At 42.6% G+C, this 22,095-nt stretch overlaps 1 protein-coding gene across 1 annotated transcript in view; it reads right to left on the bottom strand.

Annotated features, from left to right (window-relative positions):
- Positions 1-17,075, bottom strand: part of CHM (CHM Rab escort protein) — a 53,090-nt gene extending 36,015 nt beyond the window's left edge. Inside the window, exons 1-3 of the mRNA XM_066559661.1 lie at positions 17,007-17,075; positions 7,828-7,894; positions 823-895 (exon numbers count right to left, since the gene is read on the bottom strand). Coding sequence (XP_066415758.1) covers positions 823-895; positions 7,828-7,894; positions 17,007-17,055 — 189 coding nt within the window. The 5' untranslated portion in view covers positions 17,056-17,075. The remainder of the gene's footprint in view (positions 1-822; positions 896-7,827; positions 7,895-17,006) is intronic.
- Positions 17,076-22,095: the final 5,020 nt, after the last annotated feature.

A 22,095-nucleotide genomic window follows, 5' to 3' on the forward strand; every position in this document is an offset into this window, starting at 1 on the left:
TTCTGTGATAAAACTCTTTGAATGGAAACCATATGGAAAAACCTGGTGATCTGGGGGATTGGATTAATCTGTGCACACAGGAATCTCTAAATCATCCAACACAGCTCACAGAATATGAAGCTCTGGCACTGAGCAAGTGCCCTGATTATGCCAGGAGGCAGCACAGTGTAAAGAGCAGGGGTGAGACTGAGCTGAGGAACTTCCATCTTCTACGGCCCAACAGGCTCTGAGCATTTCCGTAAATAACGGAGCAGCACTTGCTAATCCAGCCCTGGTGCTACATCTCCTCAATAAATATCCTCCCTGGAAGATTTCTAGTGGACTGCCATGAATCAGATAAACTTTGGTCATTGAAAAATACACTATCAGCATTCATCTTTTTGTCCTGGTTACAGGACATTTCAATGGAAGGATCCAGCACCCACTTTTCTGCCTCTAAGGAAGAATCATCTGAATACAAACAAGACAAACAAAAGGGCTGAAACATCAGAGAGAGGAAAATAATCCAAGAAGAAATGGGAAAGACCAGATTATCATAAAGGAACTGAAACAATGGTGTAGTTGCTTCTCTTTAAGCTCAAGAAGCCAGAAGTGTGGCTGAGCACCAGGCTGGTCTCAATCAGACTGACAAGGCAGCACATCAGAGCTGCCAGGCCAGATGGGTGAGGCCCAACCAGCAAAGCTGGGAGCTACAAACCTCTTTGATCTGTCACATTACCAAAGAGCAAAAGCAAGGAGGTGATTTGTCTTGAAATAAATCATGCAAACAACAGAGATTCAATGGTAAGGAGGCCTAAAAGAAACAATTTGGGAAATTTTTACCTGATTTTCTTTAATCCAGGACAATAATCCTGAAAAACTAAAGCTGGCCCAGTTTCCACCATAGTAATTTCTCCTGTAAAGAAAAAAACAAAAGGAAAACCTGTTGGACAGGTAAAACAACTTTCCCAGATTTAAAGAAAAAAACAACCAAGTATGATACATTCAAAACATTTTACATGGCAAGATTTTTCAGATGCAGAATAGATAAAAATTAGTATTCTGCAACTCTTAATGAAACACAAAATTTCCATTTTCCTCCTTGCATGCATCTCTGACCAAACACACTATAGTTCAAAATCAAATTATTTGCACGGTAAATGGATAATGCTGAGAACAACACATGTGATGGTGTGAAGAAAAGGAAAATACAGATAATACTGCTTTTTGGCCAAGACTGGCTCTCTTATCCATTATGTCAAATACAGCAAAGTGCAGTTTATTGTTTGCCTACTGCTTACACAACAGATTTTGCCTATTACAGACTGTGAAGCTGCTCTGGCAAAACACTTATTGAACTGCATGTACTGCAGGTGGAGCCAAAGGAACTGATTTGTACCAAGTGATCATCCCTCCCTGAGCACTTCCCAGTTTCTATTTGCCACCTTCTTGCTTGCAAAAAGATTATTTACTGCTTTTAAATCACAGAAAATTAATAGTTCTGCTGTTGAGAAAAGAAAGTCTCTGCTCTCTCTTTTTAAAATTTCTCTAGCAATATTTCTCTAAACATCTGTTGGATTAGTTGGCTTTTGTTGTCATGCATAGCACATCTTAAATACTTAACAACTCTGAGAAGAAAAATAATGGAGTAATTACATTTTAAAAAGTCACCAGTTCTTGCAAAATTAAAGTTATTTCAGGATTTAACTCTGTTTTCTGGCAATGTGTACTGGCACTTCAGAAGCCTCAAAGATACCAAAAATACCCTCCTGAACAGATAGCTATAGGGAGGAAGATAGGGTTTGCATTTTAAAGAATAATGTGAAGGCTGTTAAATCAATCTTATCATAACCTCCTCCACTTTTAAATTGTAGAGATCAGTGTGATACCAGTGAAAAGCTAAATTCAGGTTAGATTCTCCTGACTAGATTTACAATGGGCTGCTTTTGACAGGGCTTATCTGCACTGACAGAGACTTCACAGGAGTGTCAGCCCCGCTCAGCACCAGGGGCTGCCGCTCTGGACCTCGCTGCTTACTTAGCATATGAAGGACAGATGTCTGCTGAGCACTGCCTAATTGCTCCTGACTACAAACTGACCTAAAAAAGTCTTTCAGCTCCTGCAAGGCAAGAGTGAAGAACATAAATAGGACATCTTTGCAAAGACAACAGAATGCAGCATTCACTGAATAAAGGTGGTTCCAAGAAGGAACGGTGGTGTGGCAGGCCTGGCACTGCAGTGTGGGCAGCACTGAGCAGCCCAGCTCCTCCTGCAGATTGGCACCACGCAGAGCAATGGGGACTCAATCTATGCCCTGAGCAGCACAGCCACTCCTGCAGATTGGTACCACACAGAGCACAGCAATGGGGATTCAATCTATGCCCTGAGCAGCACAGCTCCTCCTGCAGATTGGTACCACACAGAGCAGAGCAATGGGGACTCAATCTATGCCCTGAGCAGCACAGCTCCTCCTGCAGATTGGTACCACAGAGAGCACAGCAATGGGGATTCAATCTATGCCCTGAGCAGCACAGCCCTCCTGCAGATTGGTACCACACAGCAATGGGGACTCAATCTATGCCCTGAGCAGCACAGCTCCTCCTGCAGATTGGTACCACACAGAGCAGAGCAATGGGGACTCAATCTATGCCCTGAGCAGCACAGCCCTCCTGCAGATTGGCACCACACAGCAATGGGGATTCAATCTATGCCCTGAGCAGCACAGCCCCTCCTGCAGATTGGCACCACACAGCAATGGGGACTCAATCTATGCCCTGAGCAGCACAGCTCCTCCTGCAGATTGGTACCACACAGAGCAGAGCAATGGGGACTCAATCTATGCCCTGAGCAGCACAGCTCCTCCTGCAGATTGGTACCACACAGAGCAGAGCAATGGGGACTCAATCTATGCCCTGAGCAGCCCAGCTCCTCCTGCAGATTGGTACCACACAGAGCAGAGCAATGGGGATTCAATCTATGCCCTGAGCAGCACAGCCCTCCTGCAGATTGGTACCACACAGCAATGGGGACTCAATCTATGCCCTGAGCAGCACAGCTCCTCCTGCAGATTGGTACCACACAGAGCAGAGCAATGGGGATTCAATCTATGCCCTGAGCAGCACAGCTCCTCCTGCAGATTGGTACCACACAGAGCAGAGCAATGGGGACTCAATCTATGCCCTGAGCAGCACAGCTCCTCCTGCAGATTGGTACCACACAGAGCAGAGCAATGGGGACTCAATCTATGCCCTGAGCAGCACAGCCCTCCTGCAGATTGAATCCCCATTGCTCTGAGTTCTGTGTGGTACCAATCTATGCCCTGAGCAGCCCAGCTCCTCCTGCAGATTGGTACCACACAGAGCACACAGCAATGGGGACTCAATCTATGCCCTGAGCAGCACAGCCCTCCTGCAGATTGGTACCACACAGCAATGGGGACTCAATCTATGCCCTGAGCAGCACAGCCCTCCTGCAGATTGAATCCCCATTGCTCTGAGTTCTGTGTGGTACCAATCTATGCCCTGAGCAGCCCAGCTCCTCCTGCAGATGCTCCCAAGCAGGAACTCCAACCCTCTGCAACAGGAGCTCATCCTGACTCTGTGTGACTGACATGGTGAGCTCCACAGCTACTGCTGTTTAGAACCATCCAGAACACAAAGCAATGAGGATTAAATCTATGAAATGCCCCATTCTGTGAGATTTCAATCTCTAAAAGACACTGACAGTTGCATGGGATGGTAACTTCAGGCTTTGTTTAACCTGTCAATAGTGCAAGGTAATTTTTTCATGTTTCTTCAGATTCTACAGAATAAAAAATTCAATAACCATGTATTAGCTATCATTTCTGGGATTTCCAAAAACCATGGCCATGAAGATTTCTTTTCAGGAAAGTGCTGCTCTGGTTGCAAGTTTCTTAAATATGGAATACAATATATAGCTGTTGGAGCAAGCAATGCCATGATCACAGAAATCCCAGAAAAAACTGCCTAAAATTAGGAGTGGGTTCCTTGATTCTCCACCTATATTAAGTCATGCATATTTAGACTATTTAAAGTTCAAACAGTCAGTAAGAGAAATTAACATTATTTTCACAGAAAGTTACAAAAGTTTGTGAGCTGTCAGACATCTTTCATGTGAACACTCCTCTGTTCATCAGCTTGGTTTTCCTTCGAAATTATTTGTTTTACCCAGTGTTGAGGCAACCTAAAGTGTTCAACAAAGCACTGCATGACCCTGGTGTGGAGCTCCATCCATTCTGAGGAGCTGGCACAGCCCTCTCCAAAGGAAAATGAACCACAGCTGTCCCTCCTTTCCTGGTGTCTGAGCACCCTCCCCAAGCTGTGTAATGCCACCTCAAATATTCATCTCCTCAAGTAGCAACTTCCAGATTTTTTTTTTTTATCCTGGAATTTTAATTAGTTTCCCTGCACTACATGATGAATCAGGATTGCTTAATTTTCTCATCTGAAAACACTACAGAAGGAAGACAGAGCAGACATGATTACAGACATAATGAGCAAAGTTTATAGCAAGTCTTGAAGAGGAATTCTGAGAAGAGCTGACTAATGGTTTTACAATTAGGACTCCTTTGTAACCAAGTATTTCTGTTAGAATTGCCCTGAAGATGAACTGAGGAATTCCTTTAAGTACTGGTCAAGATCAAAGCCTAATTAAAGCTAAAATATTGTCCCAAAATCTCCAGGCCTAAGCTCCCCTCTTGCTATATTAGCAAACTACAAAGATGGATTTTCTCTCCCTTTTTTAGGGTTATAATCCAATTATTCCCTAACTAAGAACAGGAATCATTTTGAAGGTGCAACAGCACAGGTGGAAAATACTTTTTCTACCAAGTTGGAGCACAGATGTTTTCCTTCCCTACCATACATTCTTTCCTAAATTGTATTTGCTCAACTCCTCCTGTGTTACCTGGATTTCACCTGAATTACAACACTGCTCCTTTCCCTTCATCATTTTCAAATCTCTAATCTGCAGTTCAGTGCTAAAAGCAGAAAAAAGTTTTACAAACTTTTGGAAATGTAGCTAAAGTACAATTTTACCTCTGCAAATACCTTTCTCTTCTCCTATTTTACCTTTTCACTTTTTACTTCAGTTACCAGGACTGAAATAATTGGCAAATTCCAAACTGGAACACTGAAATCACAAAGTTTTTCTGACTGATTACCAACCTGAACCAAGAAAATATCTCATGTGCCCTTCAGCAGACAGATGGAATTTTAGAACCTGGCCACTTGTGAAAGCAGGAGATTCCCAATGAGAAGCCAAGAGCTGCAGAACATTTGCTGCCTGTTGGGGAGCTGGCCCTTCATGGCACAGCCCCCAGGGTGACACTCAGAGCTGCTGCTGCTGCTGCTGCACAGAAGCTGCTGATGCCTCAGGATTTCCCCCAGAGCTGCCTCAATGTGACTGTCCTGGCCCTGATCTTCCAGAAGGAAGTCCTGAGCCATCAGAGCAGCTGTCTTTTGCACAGGAAGTTACTGCCACATCGATTTTAAGGATCTGAACACAAAATGATTTCTGTTTCAAACCCATAAAGTTTCCTGTGCCACCTATTAGTGCACAGACAGATGTATTAGAGATTCCCAGTCTGGCCCAGTGATGGGCTTTAGGAGCTGCATGGCTTCCAGGAGGGGTTTAACCCAAACAGCTCCTGAGATCCTTCAGCCCAACAAAAGAGTGGGTGATGGTGGCAGTCACTTGTGCTATATCATATATCATATCATATCATCATATCATATCATCATATCATATCATCATATCATATCATCATATCATATCATCATATCATATCATCATATCATATCATATCCTGGGATATAAACATGACCAAAGGGAATTACCATGGCCCAACTGAGACCATGTTTTACTCTCTGACACCTTTGCTGTGAGATTGTATCCTAAACCAAAAGAAACAGAAAAAAGACTTTTTTCAAAAAAGCTCAAAAGATACCAGAATGAACAATTTTTTGCCTAGCTCTCCTTATTGAAATTAAATAATTTCTTTGTTTTTCTTGCAAGAAATTGACCTGCTTAGAGAAGCACATGTTTTGCTCTCTGGCTGCTGTACTCCCACAGCTCCCTCACTTCACAGCAGTTGAAGATCCAAAAGAGGGCTGTATGAAGACACAGGGTGTATTAAAACATATATTTCACAAGTTTGGAAAAAAAAAAAAGTGAGACAAATTGTCTAGCAGGAAGTGGAACAAACTACAAACAGGGATCTTGGACTGGGGAGGTACAGGAATAAGGCCCAGCACAGTTTTGGATGCTCAAATAGAAAATTTTGGACAGAAGGAACACTCAAGTGCTTGACAGGCAAAGTATAGTCAAAAAAATAGGAAAGGTAACAGGGGTCAAGAACTGCCCAGCTTGCTCTACTTCTCAGAGAAGTTAAAATTCTGCATCTTGACCCTCCTTTGCCTTTGAATTAAATTCTGTTTGGAAAGATAAATAAGTCAATGAGGAAGAATGTAGACAATAAAACTGCAGCCTACAAATGTTGTATTCCAGATGCCTCACCCCTAACTGCCCCATCCTCTGTAACCAAACTGGTGCATAAGTACAGATACAGAATTAAAAGAGGCAAAGAAATAAAGAATCAAAACCAGAAACTTGAGAAAATGGTTAGGAGAAAATCTTTTGCATGTGTACAATTAGTATAGGAAGCATATTCACTTCAAGTAATCCACTTTTAGTCTTGATCTACCTTTCTCCAGCAGCTTCAAATTTAAACGAAGTGCCAATCTCCACATTTTAAATTGCAAATTACTTTTCTAAATCATTTAACAAATATCCTTGAAATTTCACATGTCAACAGCTCATTAATATCTACAGCAAATGTAGCTCTCTGAGAAGAACCACAGATTTTATGTTTATTGAGACAGATAGCTGGCACAGAGAAATAGAGCTCCTTCAATTACTAGTTGGCAGAAGCTAACTTAAGTTTAAAATCAGTCTACAGCAATTTATGGCAACACTGCAGTGAAGTGACTATTTTGAATAAGATTAGCTACTGCTGATGGCAATGCTTGGACAGTGTTTATAAATCAAACTCAGAACTCAGTATTTTATAATAGGCCACTTCAAAACTATCTCCCATAATCACCTATGCAGTATATTATGATAAATGCAAACATGGCTGGAGATTAAAAGTAATAAAACAAGGTACACAAGGTAATGAGAGCAAGTAAACTATAAACAAAGACTTTATGCATATATGTGAGCAATACCTGGTGCCTGACTTAACTCAGGCATTTGTTCCCTGCAAAGATTAATCAGAGTAGCACATCTAACACAGCTATTTCAGTAACCCCAAATCTCATTTCTTCATACACTGAGAAAAAAATTAATTAATAATTCTGATCATTAATGAAGGGAACAATTTACTTTGTTAAAAGGTAATATTCATAGCTAAAAACAGGCATGGATAACAGAAATCAAAGTTCCAGTGGCCAACACTATTACAGACTTTGATAGCCACTGAAAACAAAAACCTGAAAGAACACAAGTCATTCCCACCAAGAGAATGGGATAGTTACTGCCAGGAGTGAGAAGCAAGGGCACTAAACCTGCAGCCATTCCTGCCTGTAGCAAAGAAGGAGCCATCACAGCATCCTTCACCACAGCACTCATGTTCCAAATCCCTGAGCCAGCTTCCAAAAACTGCCTGCTCTATTGATGGAAATAACACCCCCAAAATAAGGCAGAGACAGAAACATAACATTACTGGGTGCCAGATGAAGAGACAGGAGTCCTGCAGCCCACACTGACAGAGCACAGAAACCTTGCAGTCAGTTTAGCTGAGAAAGGGAAATGACTGGAGTAACTTACGGATCCACGTGCAGAACCCTCTGGCCACTTCTGGCACACGCTGCTGCAATAATGGACTCAGGCAGACCTGGAATGACACAGGCAGCTTTTAGAACTCACCATGCAATGATATGTTAGAAAGTGCAATAATGGTACAACTTGGTCAGAAGCAGGCAGCTCAAACAAAAGAAATCTTACAATCTGAGTCGCTGAAATTGTCTCATGCTACTAAAATAATGAATGCTCTTTTGTGCTCTTGAACATTTTGCTGACCCTCTTAAATGCAACTCTATTTTTATTTTTTAAATAACTGTATGGCACATACCACTTGCAAACACAACTGAGTTAAAGTTTGGCACCAGCATCTTCTCTCCACACGCTGCTCTCATAATCAGATTGAGTAATTGCCAGCACAATGACAGCCAAAGCTTAGCGGGGTGCTCTGTACCCACATCCTTGGTAATGCACACAGGCATTACCTGAGGGCATTTCTGTTCACTTCAAGGTGAACAAAAGGACTGTGATTGTCCTTAAGAGTGGTATCCCTCTGAAAATCTCCCACCTTATGCAATTACACTCTACCAAATCAGTATGTTTTCCCTATATTTAGGAAAAATGTAGCAAAAAAGCACACCAAAAGGCTGTGATACCTCTACCAGCAATACATGCTTGGAATGACACAGGATCCCACTGGAGCTCAATAAATAAATGGGGCTGTTCTGTAATGTCTGCTCCCACTCACCAGATTCCACATGCCCAGTTACAGGCCTTGGACCCTGGAGCAGGTTCAGAAAAGCAGGACAGCTCACCACCTGAGCTCTGTGGCACTAACTGCCCTCCAATCTCTTTTTCACTGATCTGTTGGCTGCTTAAGCAAGTAATCAGGATCAGCAATTAAAATCCTAGGGACTGGTATTAAAGACACTTAGACCATGTATTCAATTAAGGGATGAGATTAAAGGAAGTGCAAGGAGTGTTTGGCTGATCTGATTTCCAGCAGCACCAGAAGGAGCTGCAGAGACAGAACTGGAAGGGGAAAAAGCAGCTGTGGAAGGGCACAATCCACTCTGGCTCACTCCATGACAAACATCATCCCCAGCAGAAATCCAGGCCTGTGCTGTCTGTTCCTTACACAGAACAGGGCCTTCACCAACAAATAAACCTTCAGTCTAGGAAACATCCCCTGGGAGCTGGGTACACCAGGCCACAGTTTCACCAACTCTTCAAACCAGCAAAGTCCAACACAATCATCAAAATAAAGAGGTGCAACCTCTGCCCTCATCGTCTGCCCCTCCTGACCTCCCTCCAAATCAAATAAATGGTCAGTTTTTGGGAGAGCAGTTCCATGGTGTTGTCCAAAAGTATAAATATTTCTATCCATACAAAGAAGGAAGTGTAAGACAGGGATGGCAAATTTTCCAGGAAAATAGCTACAACTTCCCTTCAAAATTTCTGGTTTTAATGATTACTTTTTTGATAGATTAAAAAAAATCCTTTGCTGAATTGAGAAAGCAAAAAAAATGAAAATAGTTTTGCATTGCTGACCTTTCACAGCAAGTGAAGGTTTAACACAGAATTAACCTCCAGGGGTAGAAGGAGGGATGAAGAGTTGTAGCAGTTCCTGGGATGTTTGCTTCACAGCCTAGAAAGGCCAAAAGTCTTCAGAGTTGAATTTTTGGAACCAAGAGCTCATAACACAGACCACTGTGACCAAGGAGAAAATACCTCAGTGCAGCACACACCTCAGGACTGCCATGAGGCCCTGGCAGCACACAGTCATTATGTGAGAGCTCCACACTCAGCTGTCCCCCATGTTTATATATATGGCTCATTTAGCTCCCTCTATAAACTATCTGGAATAGAATCTACAACTACTCTGTGTTTGGAGTTCCCAAAAAAGCTTTTCTTCCCCTCATTGGGGCACAGAGAGTATTACTCTAGAAATGGAATTGAGAAACTTGTTTCTCCTTCCTTATTGATAAAAGCTACTGAGAAAGTGTTGTAAAACATCACCAGTGCTGCCTGGCTGACCTGGGCCGAGTTATAGCTACCAGGGCATAACTGATTGCTTTAAGCTTGATCCAATTGATACTGTGCTGGAGGTCTGTTCTTCCATTAACCTTGGATGAAATTGTTCCCTGAATTAGCTTCCTTGCTCTTGAAAGCTGGCATCAATTTTCTTCACCAACCCTGTGCTCCTAAGACACCGTGGTCCCCCACATAGCCAGTGGTGAGAGTGGGAGCGTGGCCAGCACATCCCAGCTTTTGGGGAGGCTCCCAACAACCTGGGAACAGGACACCCTTTGCTCTTGGGGACAACACCTCAGGAAATCCAAGAAATAAATAAGACTGTCACATGGCAGTTCTGAATTCTGAAACACACCAGTTTCTGAATTCTCTTCTCCAACAGAAACAAGGGCACAGGGAGAAGAGGCAGCTTTGTCAAATGCAAGTTACTCCTATCTGTGACCTCTACTGCATGGTGGTTACTGAACAAAAGCCTTTTCCAAGAAAGAGGGTTCTGGACAATGACAACACAGTTATACACTGTCCTTCTCTATCTAGGAAAAAAAACTAACTTGGAAAAGCCTGCTTAGAGAAATGGCAGCTTATGGAATCACAGCATGGAAAGCTAAACTGCCTCTGACAGGATGCTCAGAGCTGTGCAAAACAGGTTCCCTTCAGATAATCCAGCAACAGAGGAATATGTGCTTTTAGAAACTGTTCTTACTTGGAAAAGCCTCTTGATCTGAACTTCTATTCCTCAAAAGCCCTAAAATGGATTCTATTCAGATTTTGAAACGTGTTTGGATCCTCACTACAAGGCACACCCGTCCTCCTGCATTAGGCTTCCCATTGGAAAGAAACAAAGTGGCAAGCAGACTGAATTGTAACAATAATTAGCTCTAATTAAACTAACAAACATGGTGGCATGGCCACTTCAGTAGGCAGAGGAAACTGAGGTTTGCACCAATGTTTCTGTACAATGCCCTGGGAAGCGCTGGGAGAGACTGCAGGGCTGCCTTGGAAGGAGCTGCAGGCAGGAGGAGGGAGCCCGGCCGGGGCAGGAGGAGGAGGAGGAGGAGGAGGAGGAGGAGGGAACCCGACCCGGGCAGCACAAGCACCGGGCTCAGGACATTCCTGTGCTGACTGAAAGGTTCCTCTGCACAGGCCCCTCCCAGCACTCACCCTCACTGCCACTGCCCGAGCACTGCCTCCATCCCAGCCCTGCTGGACACATCCCAGGCAGATTCATCTCCATCAATCTCTAAGAGGTGCCTGCTGCAAGCTGACCTTGAGGTCTGCATCTGGTTGTTTCCAGTAACCTCTGACCAAGATAATCCCCATTACATGAATTTTTGGAGATTCCCAATGAAATAAATTCAGCCATACTCTCATTTTCTAGAATAAGTGTTTTAGAAGTAAAAAAGAAACAGAGGAATTAGCTACAGATTATTTAGTTATCAAAAAACCAATTCTATTTTTAGTTCCAATACAACAAAATTAAAGTTTGAGATAAACGCTAAGGTGGAAAACTTTAATTCAGTTTTAAAAGCCAAATAATTTCTGAAGTCTTACAAAATAATGAAAACTTAAAACTCACCTCTGTGTGATCAAAAGCTAACTTTAGGCTTACACACTGTGCCTCCTGCTTAGCAGCTGTCCTTGCAGCTCTGGTGCTGCCTGTGGCAGTGCCCTGCAAAGGCCGCAGTCACTGCCCCGAGCGATTTCCAAACCAAACAGCTCCAGATCTCTGGGAGCACCCTGGGCTGAGCTGCTCACTGCAAACTGCTTTGCAGGCATCCAGATGAGAAGTTTTTACTGAATTACACAAGATCCATCTTGAAAAGGCTTAAATGTTTAATTTGCTTCACTCCATCTACTAAATAAATCACAAGTGGCTTTTTCATAATATAGAATGTTGAAGGGAAATAGATAAAAATGTTGGAACACAGACAATTCAAAACAATCTTCTGGAGTCAGGCAGTTCACCAGCTGCAATACATTTTGTTTGCATCTGAACTTGTAAGTAGAGAAGAGCAGCTGACTCTGGAGGAGCTCACTACAAAATACTCGTGGTGTGTTTTTGGTATATGTGAAATTTTAAAATAATTTTCTAATTAATTGCAAATTAAAATACTTGTTGTATGTAATATTTTAAGATAAAGATTATTAAATTTTATTAAGTTTAATATTTGCTCATATTGCAGAGCAGTATCAGAAAATACTTCTGCATTACAGAGTATGGCATAGAAATGCCAAGCCACTAAGAAAAGTAAGAACATGTTACTGGTCAAGAAAGAAGCCTCAAGTAAAAAGTTTCTTCTCCTACACTGAAATTGCCAAGTTCCTCTGATGAGACACAGATAACTGTGTGCAATGGAAAGCATTCAATCTCACAGCTGGTGTAAATGAACATTTAGGAAAGGAACACAAGTACCTAGGCTTGAAATAAAAATTTAACTTCTTGCTAGAAATTATACTCACACCAAGCAATGCTCTCCAGCACAAACTACAGCTCAGAGCCTGATCTTTGCTTTCACTTCTGCTTCCCCATGGGAAGAGAGCTGGCTCTCCTTGCTCCTTGCACATTTGTGAACATTTCCTGAAAGCAGACTGAGGCAGTTTCTCCTCCTCCTGCAGTAGCAGCAGGGGCTGTGACCCCCAGGGTGCCCTGGCACAGCCCCAGAGCAGCTCCTGCACAGGACTGGACCCATTTCCTGCTGGGATCCAGGCCTGGAGCTCCACTGTTCCTCATTCACACTGGAATTTCAAAGTACCTTACTAAGCCTTTTTCTAAAGGAGTTTTTCACCTTGGTGTGCAGATGACCTACTCTGTATTTTTCACAGTAGAGTCCTACAGGCTCTGATTCTGTAGGATCAGCAATATGATCTGGAAAAGATGCAGAACACAAACAGGCTGAGAAGGACAACAAAGGGTTCAGAGAACAATGAGTTCTCCCACAAGAGCAGCCAGGGACACTGCACAGTACCTGGGAAATAACCTGAGCTACCAGAGGGAGCCTAAACCTCCCAGGCAGCACCTCTGCTACACCCCCAAATCCACACTGGAAGCCAGACCAGAACACAACCCCTGCGTTTCAATCAGGTTAAAAAAATCAGTAAAGAAGATAAAGGTACATTTACATGTGGAGAGTAGTAACAAAACTGAAAGGGGACAGCCACAGAGAGGACACAGGACAGGACTGTGAGGCAGTGTTCATTTTGTCTGACATTTGAATGGACAGGCAATGACTTATCTACAAATGATTACAAAACGTGGGTCTAGTTCCTCCTTGCAGACATCAACATTACAAGACAGGGCCACTGTGTTAGTCCACAGTGACCACTGACATCAAAAATATCCATCTTCAGCTGCTTTTCCATTGAGCCTTCATCAGCTCTAAGCAGCTACTGATAGAAACTGAAGACTGTGCACTTACATAAGATAATGCAACCAAAATATCAGCCCAAATGATGTATTACAAAAGATTTTAGTCACATTCTAAAAATATCCTGCAACAATGAAACTCTTAGGAGTTATTATTTTTTTTATATCAATTTTCAGTGTTTAGTTGAAAATTCTCATCTGTAATATTTGTGTTAGTTTACTAGAAATGTATATTTTTAAAATTGTGTTAGTATCTGGAAGTGATTTTCCCTAACACACTACACTTACATAAGATAAACATGAAGTACTCACCCCACTCCCAGCATATCTAACAATAAATAATAGATTCTCCTGACAGGACTTTGATGACCTGGCAAAGCCCGAGTGCTTTCAGCCAAAATCATATGAAACCATAAATCACTCCTTATTTTATAGAATATTTCAAAATGGATTCCTGCTTTCTACCTTGAAAGTCATTTCATGTGTTATTTATAACCACTGAAAACGAGAATGGAAAGAAAATTGCATAGAACTAGAATATTTACTGTGACTGCTTTTATAAAGAATAACTCTTTTTTAGAAAAAAAAAATTAGAATTACTGGCAGACAAACTTGTCAATACACCTTTCAAAGAGCCACATCCTTTACAACTTTCCCAGCAGTTAACACAGGTCTTGGGGAGTGTCAGAGACAAGAAGGACACACTGAATCCAATCCAATTCACTGCAGAAATTCCAAGGTAAACATGACCCTGCACCTGTACCCACGCCACTCTGCACAGCCACAAAGCTGCAAATCTTGGCACTTCCAGGGCTTTCTGCCCTAAACTCAGCACTGCTGAATGTTCTGCCTGTGGATTTTCCTATTGGACAAAGGTCTGCCAGCATCCCCCAGTTCTGCTTCTAGAGCAATAAAAATCACAGAGGAGACTCCCCAAAGAGCAGAGCTGCTCTGAGGACTGATGATCCTGGAGAATATCTGCTTTGGCAGGAACCATCCACCCAACCCACCGTGCCTGGCTGATGGGCACCTGGAGCTCAGCACTGGGCTCCAAACACAGGGACGGGGCTGGGAGAGACTGGAGCAGACAGGGAGGGGAGACTGACTTCAAGGCTGCCACAAAAAAGGAAACAGAGCAAAACAATGTCCTAACAGCTTTAATTCTCATGCTGTGCTGGCCATGACAAACCTCAAGCTCTGCTCATCAGTTTCATGTCATGAGATAATCCAGTTTCCTTTAGAACTATGGATATAAATTCCATGAGTGTAGCAAAACCTCAGCTGCTGTACCCACCAGAAGTATTTCTGTACCTACATCCACCTTGCTCTAAACTTGCTCATGCAAGAAAATATCTGAGTTAAGGGAAAATAATTTCTTCTAAAAAAAAACTTCCTTTTCCCATAGCAATATTGATGAATTAATTGAACCTAGGCATTAACTGAAGCACTGATGACTCAAATTTAGTTGAGGTTCCATTTGCACTAAGCTCACTACAGGGAAACAGTTAAATGAGCCTGAAATAAAAACAAATTCAAATCTTATGTTACCACTCAGTCTAATTACTAAATTTAATAGATGCACAAGTTATAAAACCAGGAAAAGGCCACACATACAGAAATTAATACAATTACAATTACAACTATGCATTAAAAATCCCATTAAACACAAACATTGTAATTATTATGGTATGACAATTGCATATTCATAGGTACACTCAGCACTGGTGACAGCAATAGAAATGAGAGAGTTGAAGACTGGGAAAAAATATTCCCTCAGGAGCCACTTCCCAAAGAGAAGACAGATGAAAGTTCTACTCTGAACAATCTTCCATACTGAGACATTTAATACAGATTAAAAACCCTCAGTCACTCACCAGTGCTAATCACCACTTGTGCATGCTCTTATTTAAAAGGAATGCAAAGACAAAACTCCTGAAGTGCAGAACTCAGAATCTTGGAATTAGTTAGAGCAGTACTCTCTACAGGTGGGCAAAAAGGCATCCTTGAATATAAATCAACACCCCCAAATACAGCAATATTTCAGAGAATTTAGCTCAGAGAACCTCCCTCCTGCAGCACCAAAGCTCCAATATCACACCTCACTTCAAAGCAGGGAAGATTGGGTTTGATGGCTGCACATGACCTGCTCTCTGTGGCACAGACAGTCCTTGTTCCCTCCATGGCTAGAATAGGAAATAGCTTAACATTAATATCATTTTCATAAACCTCTGAGTTTCTGCATATTTACCTCATGGCAGTAAAGAATGGATCATCCCCAAAAATCACAGAAGTTACGCAATGTTTAATATTTCATCCTTACAGTTGGATACTCAGCTTCACTATTAACCAACCTTCTCACACACTCAAAATGTTCTCAAATCTGAACACATCTAAAAACTGTCAGATTTATTACTGCAAACCACTCCACAGAATAAGGTTAGGACACAGAAGGGATCTCTTAATTTGCTCAAGAACTTAAATTTGATATTTTTAGCACAGTTTTGGTCAAAACAATGGGGGCAGTATGGCTTTATAATTACTCAAAAACTCCAGAAATAAATCAGAAATCTTTTAAACAATTATACATACACTGTATGGGGATTGCTTTTTTTCTGCTGAACACTGAAATCAGCCATTTCTTTAAGAAATTCATTCATTCAGTTTCTAAGGGCTAGGAATCTTAACTCCCATGGACATAATTTCACAGATCAGCAAACTCCAAAACCAGAGTTACTAATTTCACATGGAAAACAGTAACATTAAAAATGCCTTCCCATTTGTGTTCCAAACAACACCCTGAGCTCTTTACAAAGGCAAACAAAATCTGACTGTAAATTTGGGACCTATAAACAGTGATGCACTTTAAGACTAGAGCTCCATGCTGAATTTAAGGCTTATCAAGACCAATCTGAACCAGGTCACTCTCACTGGGTTCTACAAACAGAAATCTATTCCAACAATTCAAGATTATTTTGCTACCCAAGCACCGAGAATCTTAGTTCTGAAGGAGTATTTAAAATTTTCTCTTGTAGTTATATTGTGCTAAGTTACAGTGAGACACTCCAGGTGTCCATCATTATTCACCTGAACAGGATGAAGTTGTACAAGATACAGACAGTGCAGAAAGATGAGAATTAAGTGTCTGCTTTATGCAATCATTCATACACAGAGAAATGTGCTTTAATGAGAAAGACTCAAAGAGTTTTGTGTTATTTATAAAGCAGGCACGGAGATTAGAAAAACAACTTTGAGAACTTAAAACTATTTGTATTGCAGGATATGGTAAAAAATATATATGATCAGCCTATAGCACATATACTGCAACGAGATAGAATTTCAGCTCTTCAGAGCTGTTTTCCTTGCACAAAAGCAAACCTGAGCAGCAGGATGGGATTTCGGGAATAAGGGCTGCCAGAGTCAGTCAGACGGGGCTTTCCGAGGCACCAAAGGAGCCCCCGATCTCAGGTGCGGTTTGTGAGGTTTGAGCCCGGTCACAAGGCCGGGGGTCCCGGCAAATCCTCCTCAGGGCAGCCGCACGCGGCCCTCCGTAACAGCTCCATTTCCAAGCACGCCTGGCCACGGCCGTGTGAGCAGCAGCCCTGCAGCGGGCTGCGGTGCCCGGGGCATCGCTGGGGACAATGTCACCGACACGTCCCCGGGGCTACCTCAGCAGCCACTCGCACACCCTGCCCGCCCTCCCCAGACGCCGCTGTCGCCCCTCAGCCGGGGACCCGCGTCCCCCCGCCGCCCCTTGGAGCTTCGGCCCTGGCAGGGCCGGCGCTGCCCCCGTGCCCGTCCCGCCCCGTACCGGTGCCCACCACCACCACATCGAACTCTGTGGGCAGGTTGTCCGCCATCTTGGGAGGCGCCGTCACGCGCGCGCCGCCGGCGGAAAGGGCGGGAGCGGCTGCGGGGGTTCCGGCGGCGGCGGGAGGGAGCGGAGCGCTCGGGAGAGAAGGGCGGCCCCGCCTGAGGGAGCGATGGCCCCGCCTGAGGGAGCGGAGCGCTCGGGAGAGAAGGGCGGCCCCGCCTGAGGAGCGATGGCCCCGCCTGAGGGAGCGGAGCGCTCGGGAGAGAAGGGCGGCCCCGCCTGAGGGAGCGGAGCGCTCGGGAGGGAGGGAGGGAGGGAGGGAGGGAGCGGCGGTTGTGGCTGAGGGAGCGCCAGACCCTCCTGAGGGAGCGCCCGACCCTCCTGAGGGAGCGCCCGACCCTCCTGAGGGAGCGCCCGACCCTCCTGAGGGAGCGCCCGACCCTCCTGAGGGAGCGCCCGACCCTCCTGAGGGAGCGCCCGACCCTCCTGAGGGAGCGCGGGGTTCGGGGACAGGCCTGGGGTTGTCCCGGGTCCGTGCCCTTGCAATCTGCCGGTCCCTCGGCCTCACCATCCCTCACTGCTCTGGTGTCCTGCTCATCCACAGAGCCCGCCCTGACCTGCCATGGAGCAATGCTATGGGATGCAGTAGGGAATATATAGATACATCTACGAGCACCTACATCCATCAGTAAGCTTCTTAACCACAGTCACATGGCGGCATTCCACCTCCTGAGCCAAATCGCTTCATTGCAAGCACGTGTGTTTTTGTATGACTTACAGGTCGATTTGAGGAAGAAATTATAAATTGTTTCCTGGCAAGGTGGGCAGGCCCTGGCATAGGTGCCCAGAGCAGCTGTGGCTGCCCCTGGATCCCTGGACATGTCCAAGCTTGGACAGGGCTTGGAGCACCCAGGGACAGTGGAAGGTGTCCCTGTCATGGCAGGGGTGGCACTGGATGAGCTTTAAGGTCCCTCCAACCAAAACCATGTCATGAACGCCACTGAAGTTTCTTGGCTGACCATTTCCTCAGAAACAACAAATTTCACTTTTATTATTTCCTCTGCATATTCAGTGTTTCCAAAACAAGTTATATTGGTTTTTTTGATCTTGTTACTCACTGTTCCTTATTAATATATCCAATAAAATATTTTCATCATCATTTTTAAAAAGTTCTCTTCCTCCCAATTGCAATATTTTTTCCTTTAGCCAGCACGTTGAACACAGATTTAAAAAAAAAGTTACACAGATTTAAAAAGAAAGTTATTAGTGTTAGAAAGTTTTATCAGTCATTAATTTCATGTCCTTTCTTGTTAATTAACAGATAGATGTTTGTACTACATTCTCTGCATGCAAAACCCTTTCTTTTTTTCTCAACTCATTCATTAACTCTTTCTTTCCCTCTGAAGCCTAAAGCCATGCTTTAGTCTTGCTCAGCCTCTTCTTTCACCTTACAAGGAAAAAAAGGGAGAATCAGGGATAAAATCCAGAATCTCCTGCTTCAGAGTTGCCCCTCCCATAACACCAGTCTGAGTGTAAGAACAGCAGGACTAAAACCACAGATTTGAAAAAGCCAGATACAGCAATGTAGGCAAAATAACCCAGCACAGAACACCTGTGCCAGAATATGCTGGAAATTTCTGGAAAGTTTTTCTTTTTATGCTACATTTAATGGCTTATATAGCTTTCAACTAATCTCTTAATATTATTCATTGTGTATGATTATATTAAAGTCTTAGCACCTTAAATCAATAATAACAATAAACCAGCTAGCAGCCTGTTAACACCTTATTACAAGCTCCTTGCTCACATAGCAAAAGAATAGTGAAAATAGTAAAAAGTGACTAATGGAAACCAGAGGCCACATTGCCCCTGTGGTACTGCCAGACGTGCTGGAGCAGAGTGCAGCACAGAAGACTGGCCAGCAGGAAACTTCCAACCATGCAAGAACAAAAAATAGAGATTTAAACAGCAGCACTTGCTTGCTGCACTGATAAATATGTGACAGAGAAAATTAGGAGTTATGAATTCAGATAGAAAAGAAGTATGATCAAGTCTCATGTTCCTTATATTTATGTTTCCAGCTGTCCCAGGAAGATATTGATTAAAACTTCTATTGTTTTATTGTTTGATTTTGATTAAAGCTTCCCTTGTGCAGCTCCCATGCAATTCCATGGATGGAGCTGTCATTTCTACTTTTTAGCATGTAAAAGAAATAAAGCTGCAGAGTTCTCACAGTGCTGGATCATCCCTGACCTAAATGTCTTGTGCTGAGGAACAAAGCATCACTAAATTGGTGAGATGAGATAAGACAAACTCCCCTTGCACACCCTTTTCCTACTGAGGGGAGGCACACTCAGGAAAGTCGAACATCATCACGAAACCCTTTTGTTACTGTTCAATATAATTCTAGGACTGTACTGGAGCAGAGCTATTCCACTGTCAATGTCTTACTGTTTCTCAAGTGCTTAAGTATTTATCCCACCACAAAATGCTGTTGTTTGGTGCTGTGAGTTCCTGTTAGCTTCATTCATAAGATGCAATCAGTGCAATCCTATTTCGTGATGACAGTCATTATCCACTGGACCAGAAATCCTCCTTAGTACTTTTTATTTGACAAAAACGATTATTCAGGATCTTTAACTGCAAGGTTTGTCAGTCCCACACAACACAAAAATATTTCTCTGTAGTTTGCAGTTTTAGTATCAGGAAATGTAGAAGTGAAATATGTAAGTATGAATAATTTTTATGAGAATTTCATGGACCTTGAGAAAATGTCTTGCCATGTTTTTCTCTTTAGCTATTTAATTGCAATGTCATATTAACAGAAAGCAGCATACCCAATTCTGCATGGATGAATAAGCACATTCAATAAAGAAGATTTAACAGAGTAAATCAAACACTGGATTAAACATTTTCTGCATAACAGACCACAAAATGGGCATTCATTTTACCAATAGATCCTCTACATTAGAAACAAATAGAAATGCACACCAACGTAATTAAACTGCACATCCTGTGCCCTGATTACTGAATTTCCCTATATTTTGTTAAACTAGGTCTCATCAATTAGGATTGCCAAAATGCATTCCAAAATGCATACTGAAAAACTGAATGCAATTTTTTTAAGCATTTGGCTTAAATATATTTTCCCCTGTGTTTTATGAAATAATTCCCACATATGTAATCCTACATATTGCAGAGGATTTATACAGATTTTTTAGCAGTAGCAGTTCAGAAAGGCACACAAAGAGAATTTTAAGGTCCCACTTTTAGCAGTTCTAAACACTTTTTCTGTGAGCAACTTTTCCAACTTTGATCTCAACCAGAACATCTCTCATAAAAACATGGTGTTTTACTTTTTGACTTTTATTTGGGATTTTCACATGTCCATAGAACTACCCTTGTTACTTTAAAGTTTGTGTAGTTAATACCTAACTCTATCAAAATGCTTTTTAGAAGTCCAGTAATCTGAGCAAAATCTCATAAGGTCTGGAAGTGTTTCTATTTTCCCAGGTAGGAACACTGAAGTCCAAAAGAAAATTAGGAGGAATCAGCATTAGAATTATGGAGTTTTTAGTTATCTCAAGACCTGGTCTTCCACCATTTGATCAAATGCTTCTTCCTCCAAAAACAAACAGCAAATGCTATGATGAATTTTAATTTTCTTGAGTTATGTAGTCTCTTCTTCCTGCAGTGATTTCACATGTGAAATCTCATTATTCATTCTATTGTTCCCTCAATGGAAACAGAATTTAATTCTCCTTGAGTACCAGTTTGAGTAAGGATCAGCAGCAGGATCGGGCCCATTAGCTGCTTGAACCATCCAGTGAATAATCTGATTTATCCCAGGGAAATGGCTCATTAGTTCAGGCAGCAGGGCAGCGTTGGTGTGGTTGGGGCTGCACTTGTGTGTGGTTTTCCTCTGGAGTTTTGCAGTTCCACAACTGGCACCCACTCAGGCATGCACACCCTGATTGTTCATTAACCACAGGAACAGCCTGGCCACAGCCGGGCGTGTTTGGGAAAAAATTATTGGTTTCCAAATTTATTCCAAACTCTCGGACACCCTTGATTCCAACTTCCTCTTTTTGACCATTATCTGAGTTTGTCTTCCTGTCACAGCTTGCAGTGGTCAGCCTCAGTCATGCCCATGTAACTTGTGTGATAATACTGCCATTAGACCCTGTACTGCAAATCCTCAGTGAGGTGCACTCAGTTCCCATGGATGGTATGAATATTCTTGTGACACAGGCCTTGGTAGATCAGTGACCTGAATATATTTTAAAAACTCTCAATAATTAAACTCATATTCTCTACCTAAGGAGCACTGAAACTCATTTTGAAGTTGCCCTTTTGATTACTAAGATATGTGTAAATTATGGGATTGCTTACAGAGACTGGAAAGAGAATTACATGTCACTTGACTTCTGTAACCATGCAGGGCAAAGAGTTTGCTTTTTCTATCCTTTATTAATGACAATATGCAAAAATTTTGTAGGTCTCACATGGCAGTCAAAATTATCTCAGTACAAAATGAGCACCAAGGATAAAAAAACCCAGGATCACAGTTTTGACAATGCTGCTCTCCCAGTGTGACTGGCAGAGTATGGAAAGAAAGTTCCACTACAGCTCCATGAAGGATTACCTATAAGTTTTATGGGTTTCCCAGAACTACAGGTATCCAGGAAGAAGGAGAAAGTCTTTGCAGCAGCCCCGAGACTGAGGTTGGTTCAAAGTCCAGGATGCCACAAAGCAGAGTTGAATCCTTTCTGCTGTGCAGTTCCACTATTTGTCCATTCCAGCATCTAAAAGTCTTGGTCACTTAGGATACTTCAGAAAATGTCAGTCAGAAAAAAAGAAACAGATTGGAAATACAAGAGTGCTGTATAGTTGTGTAAGTAAATGAAGATTCATTAGGATTATGATTTATGAAGATTTAAGGAGGACTCAGTAAAGATGGACAAGTGTGTCTAATGACATTCAGTTACTGCCTTACTTCATTTGCAATATTACTTGAAGCAGTTTTATTGCATAGTGAGGTTTTCAGACTTGTGTTCTCTGAGTTTAGGAAAACTGTACCTTTTCC

Source organism: Molothrus aeneus, chromosome 14 (genome assembly GCF_037042795.1).
Source record: "Molothrus aeneus isolate 106 chromosome 14, BPBGC_Maene_1.0, whole genome shotgun sequence".
NCBI lineage: Eukaryota > Metazoa > Chordata > Aves > Passeriformes > Icteridae > Molothrus > Molothrus aeneus.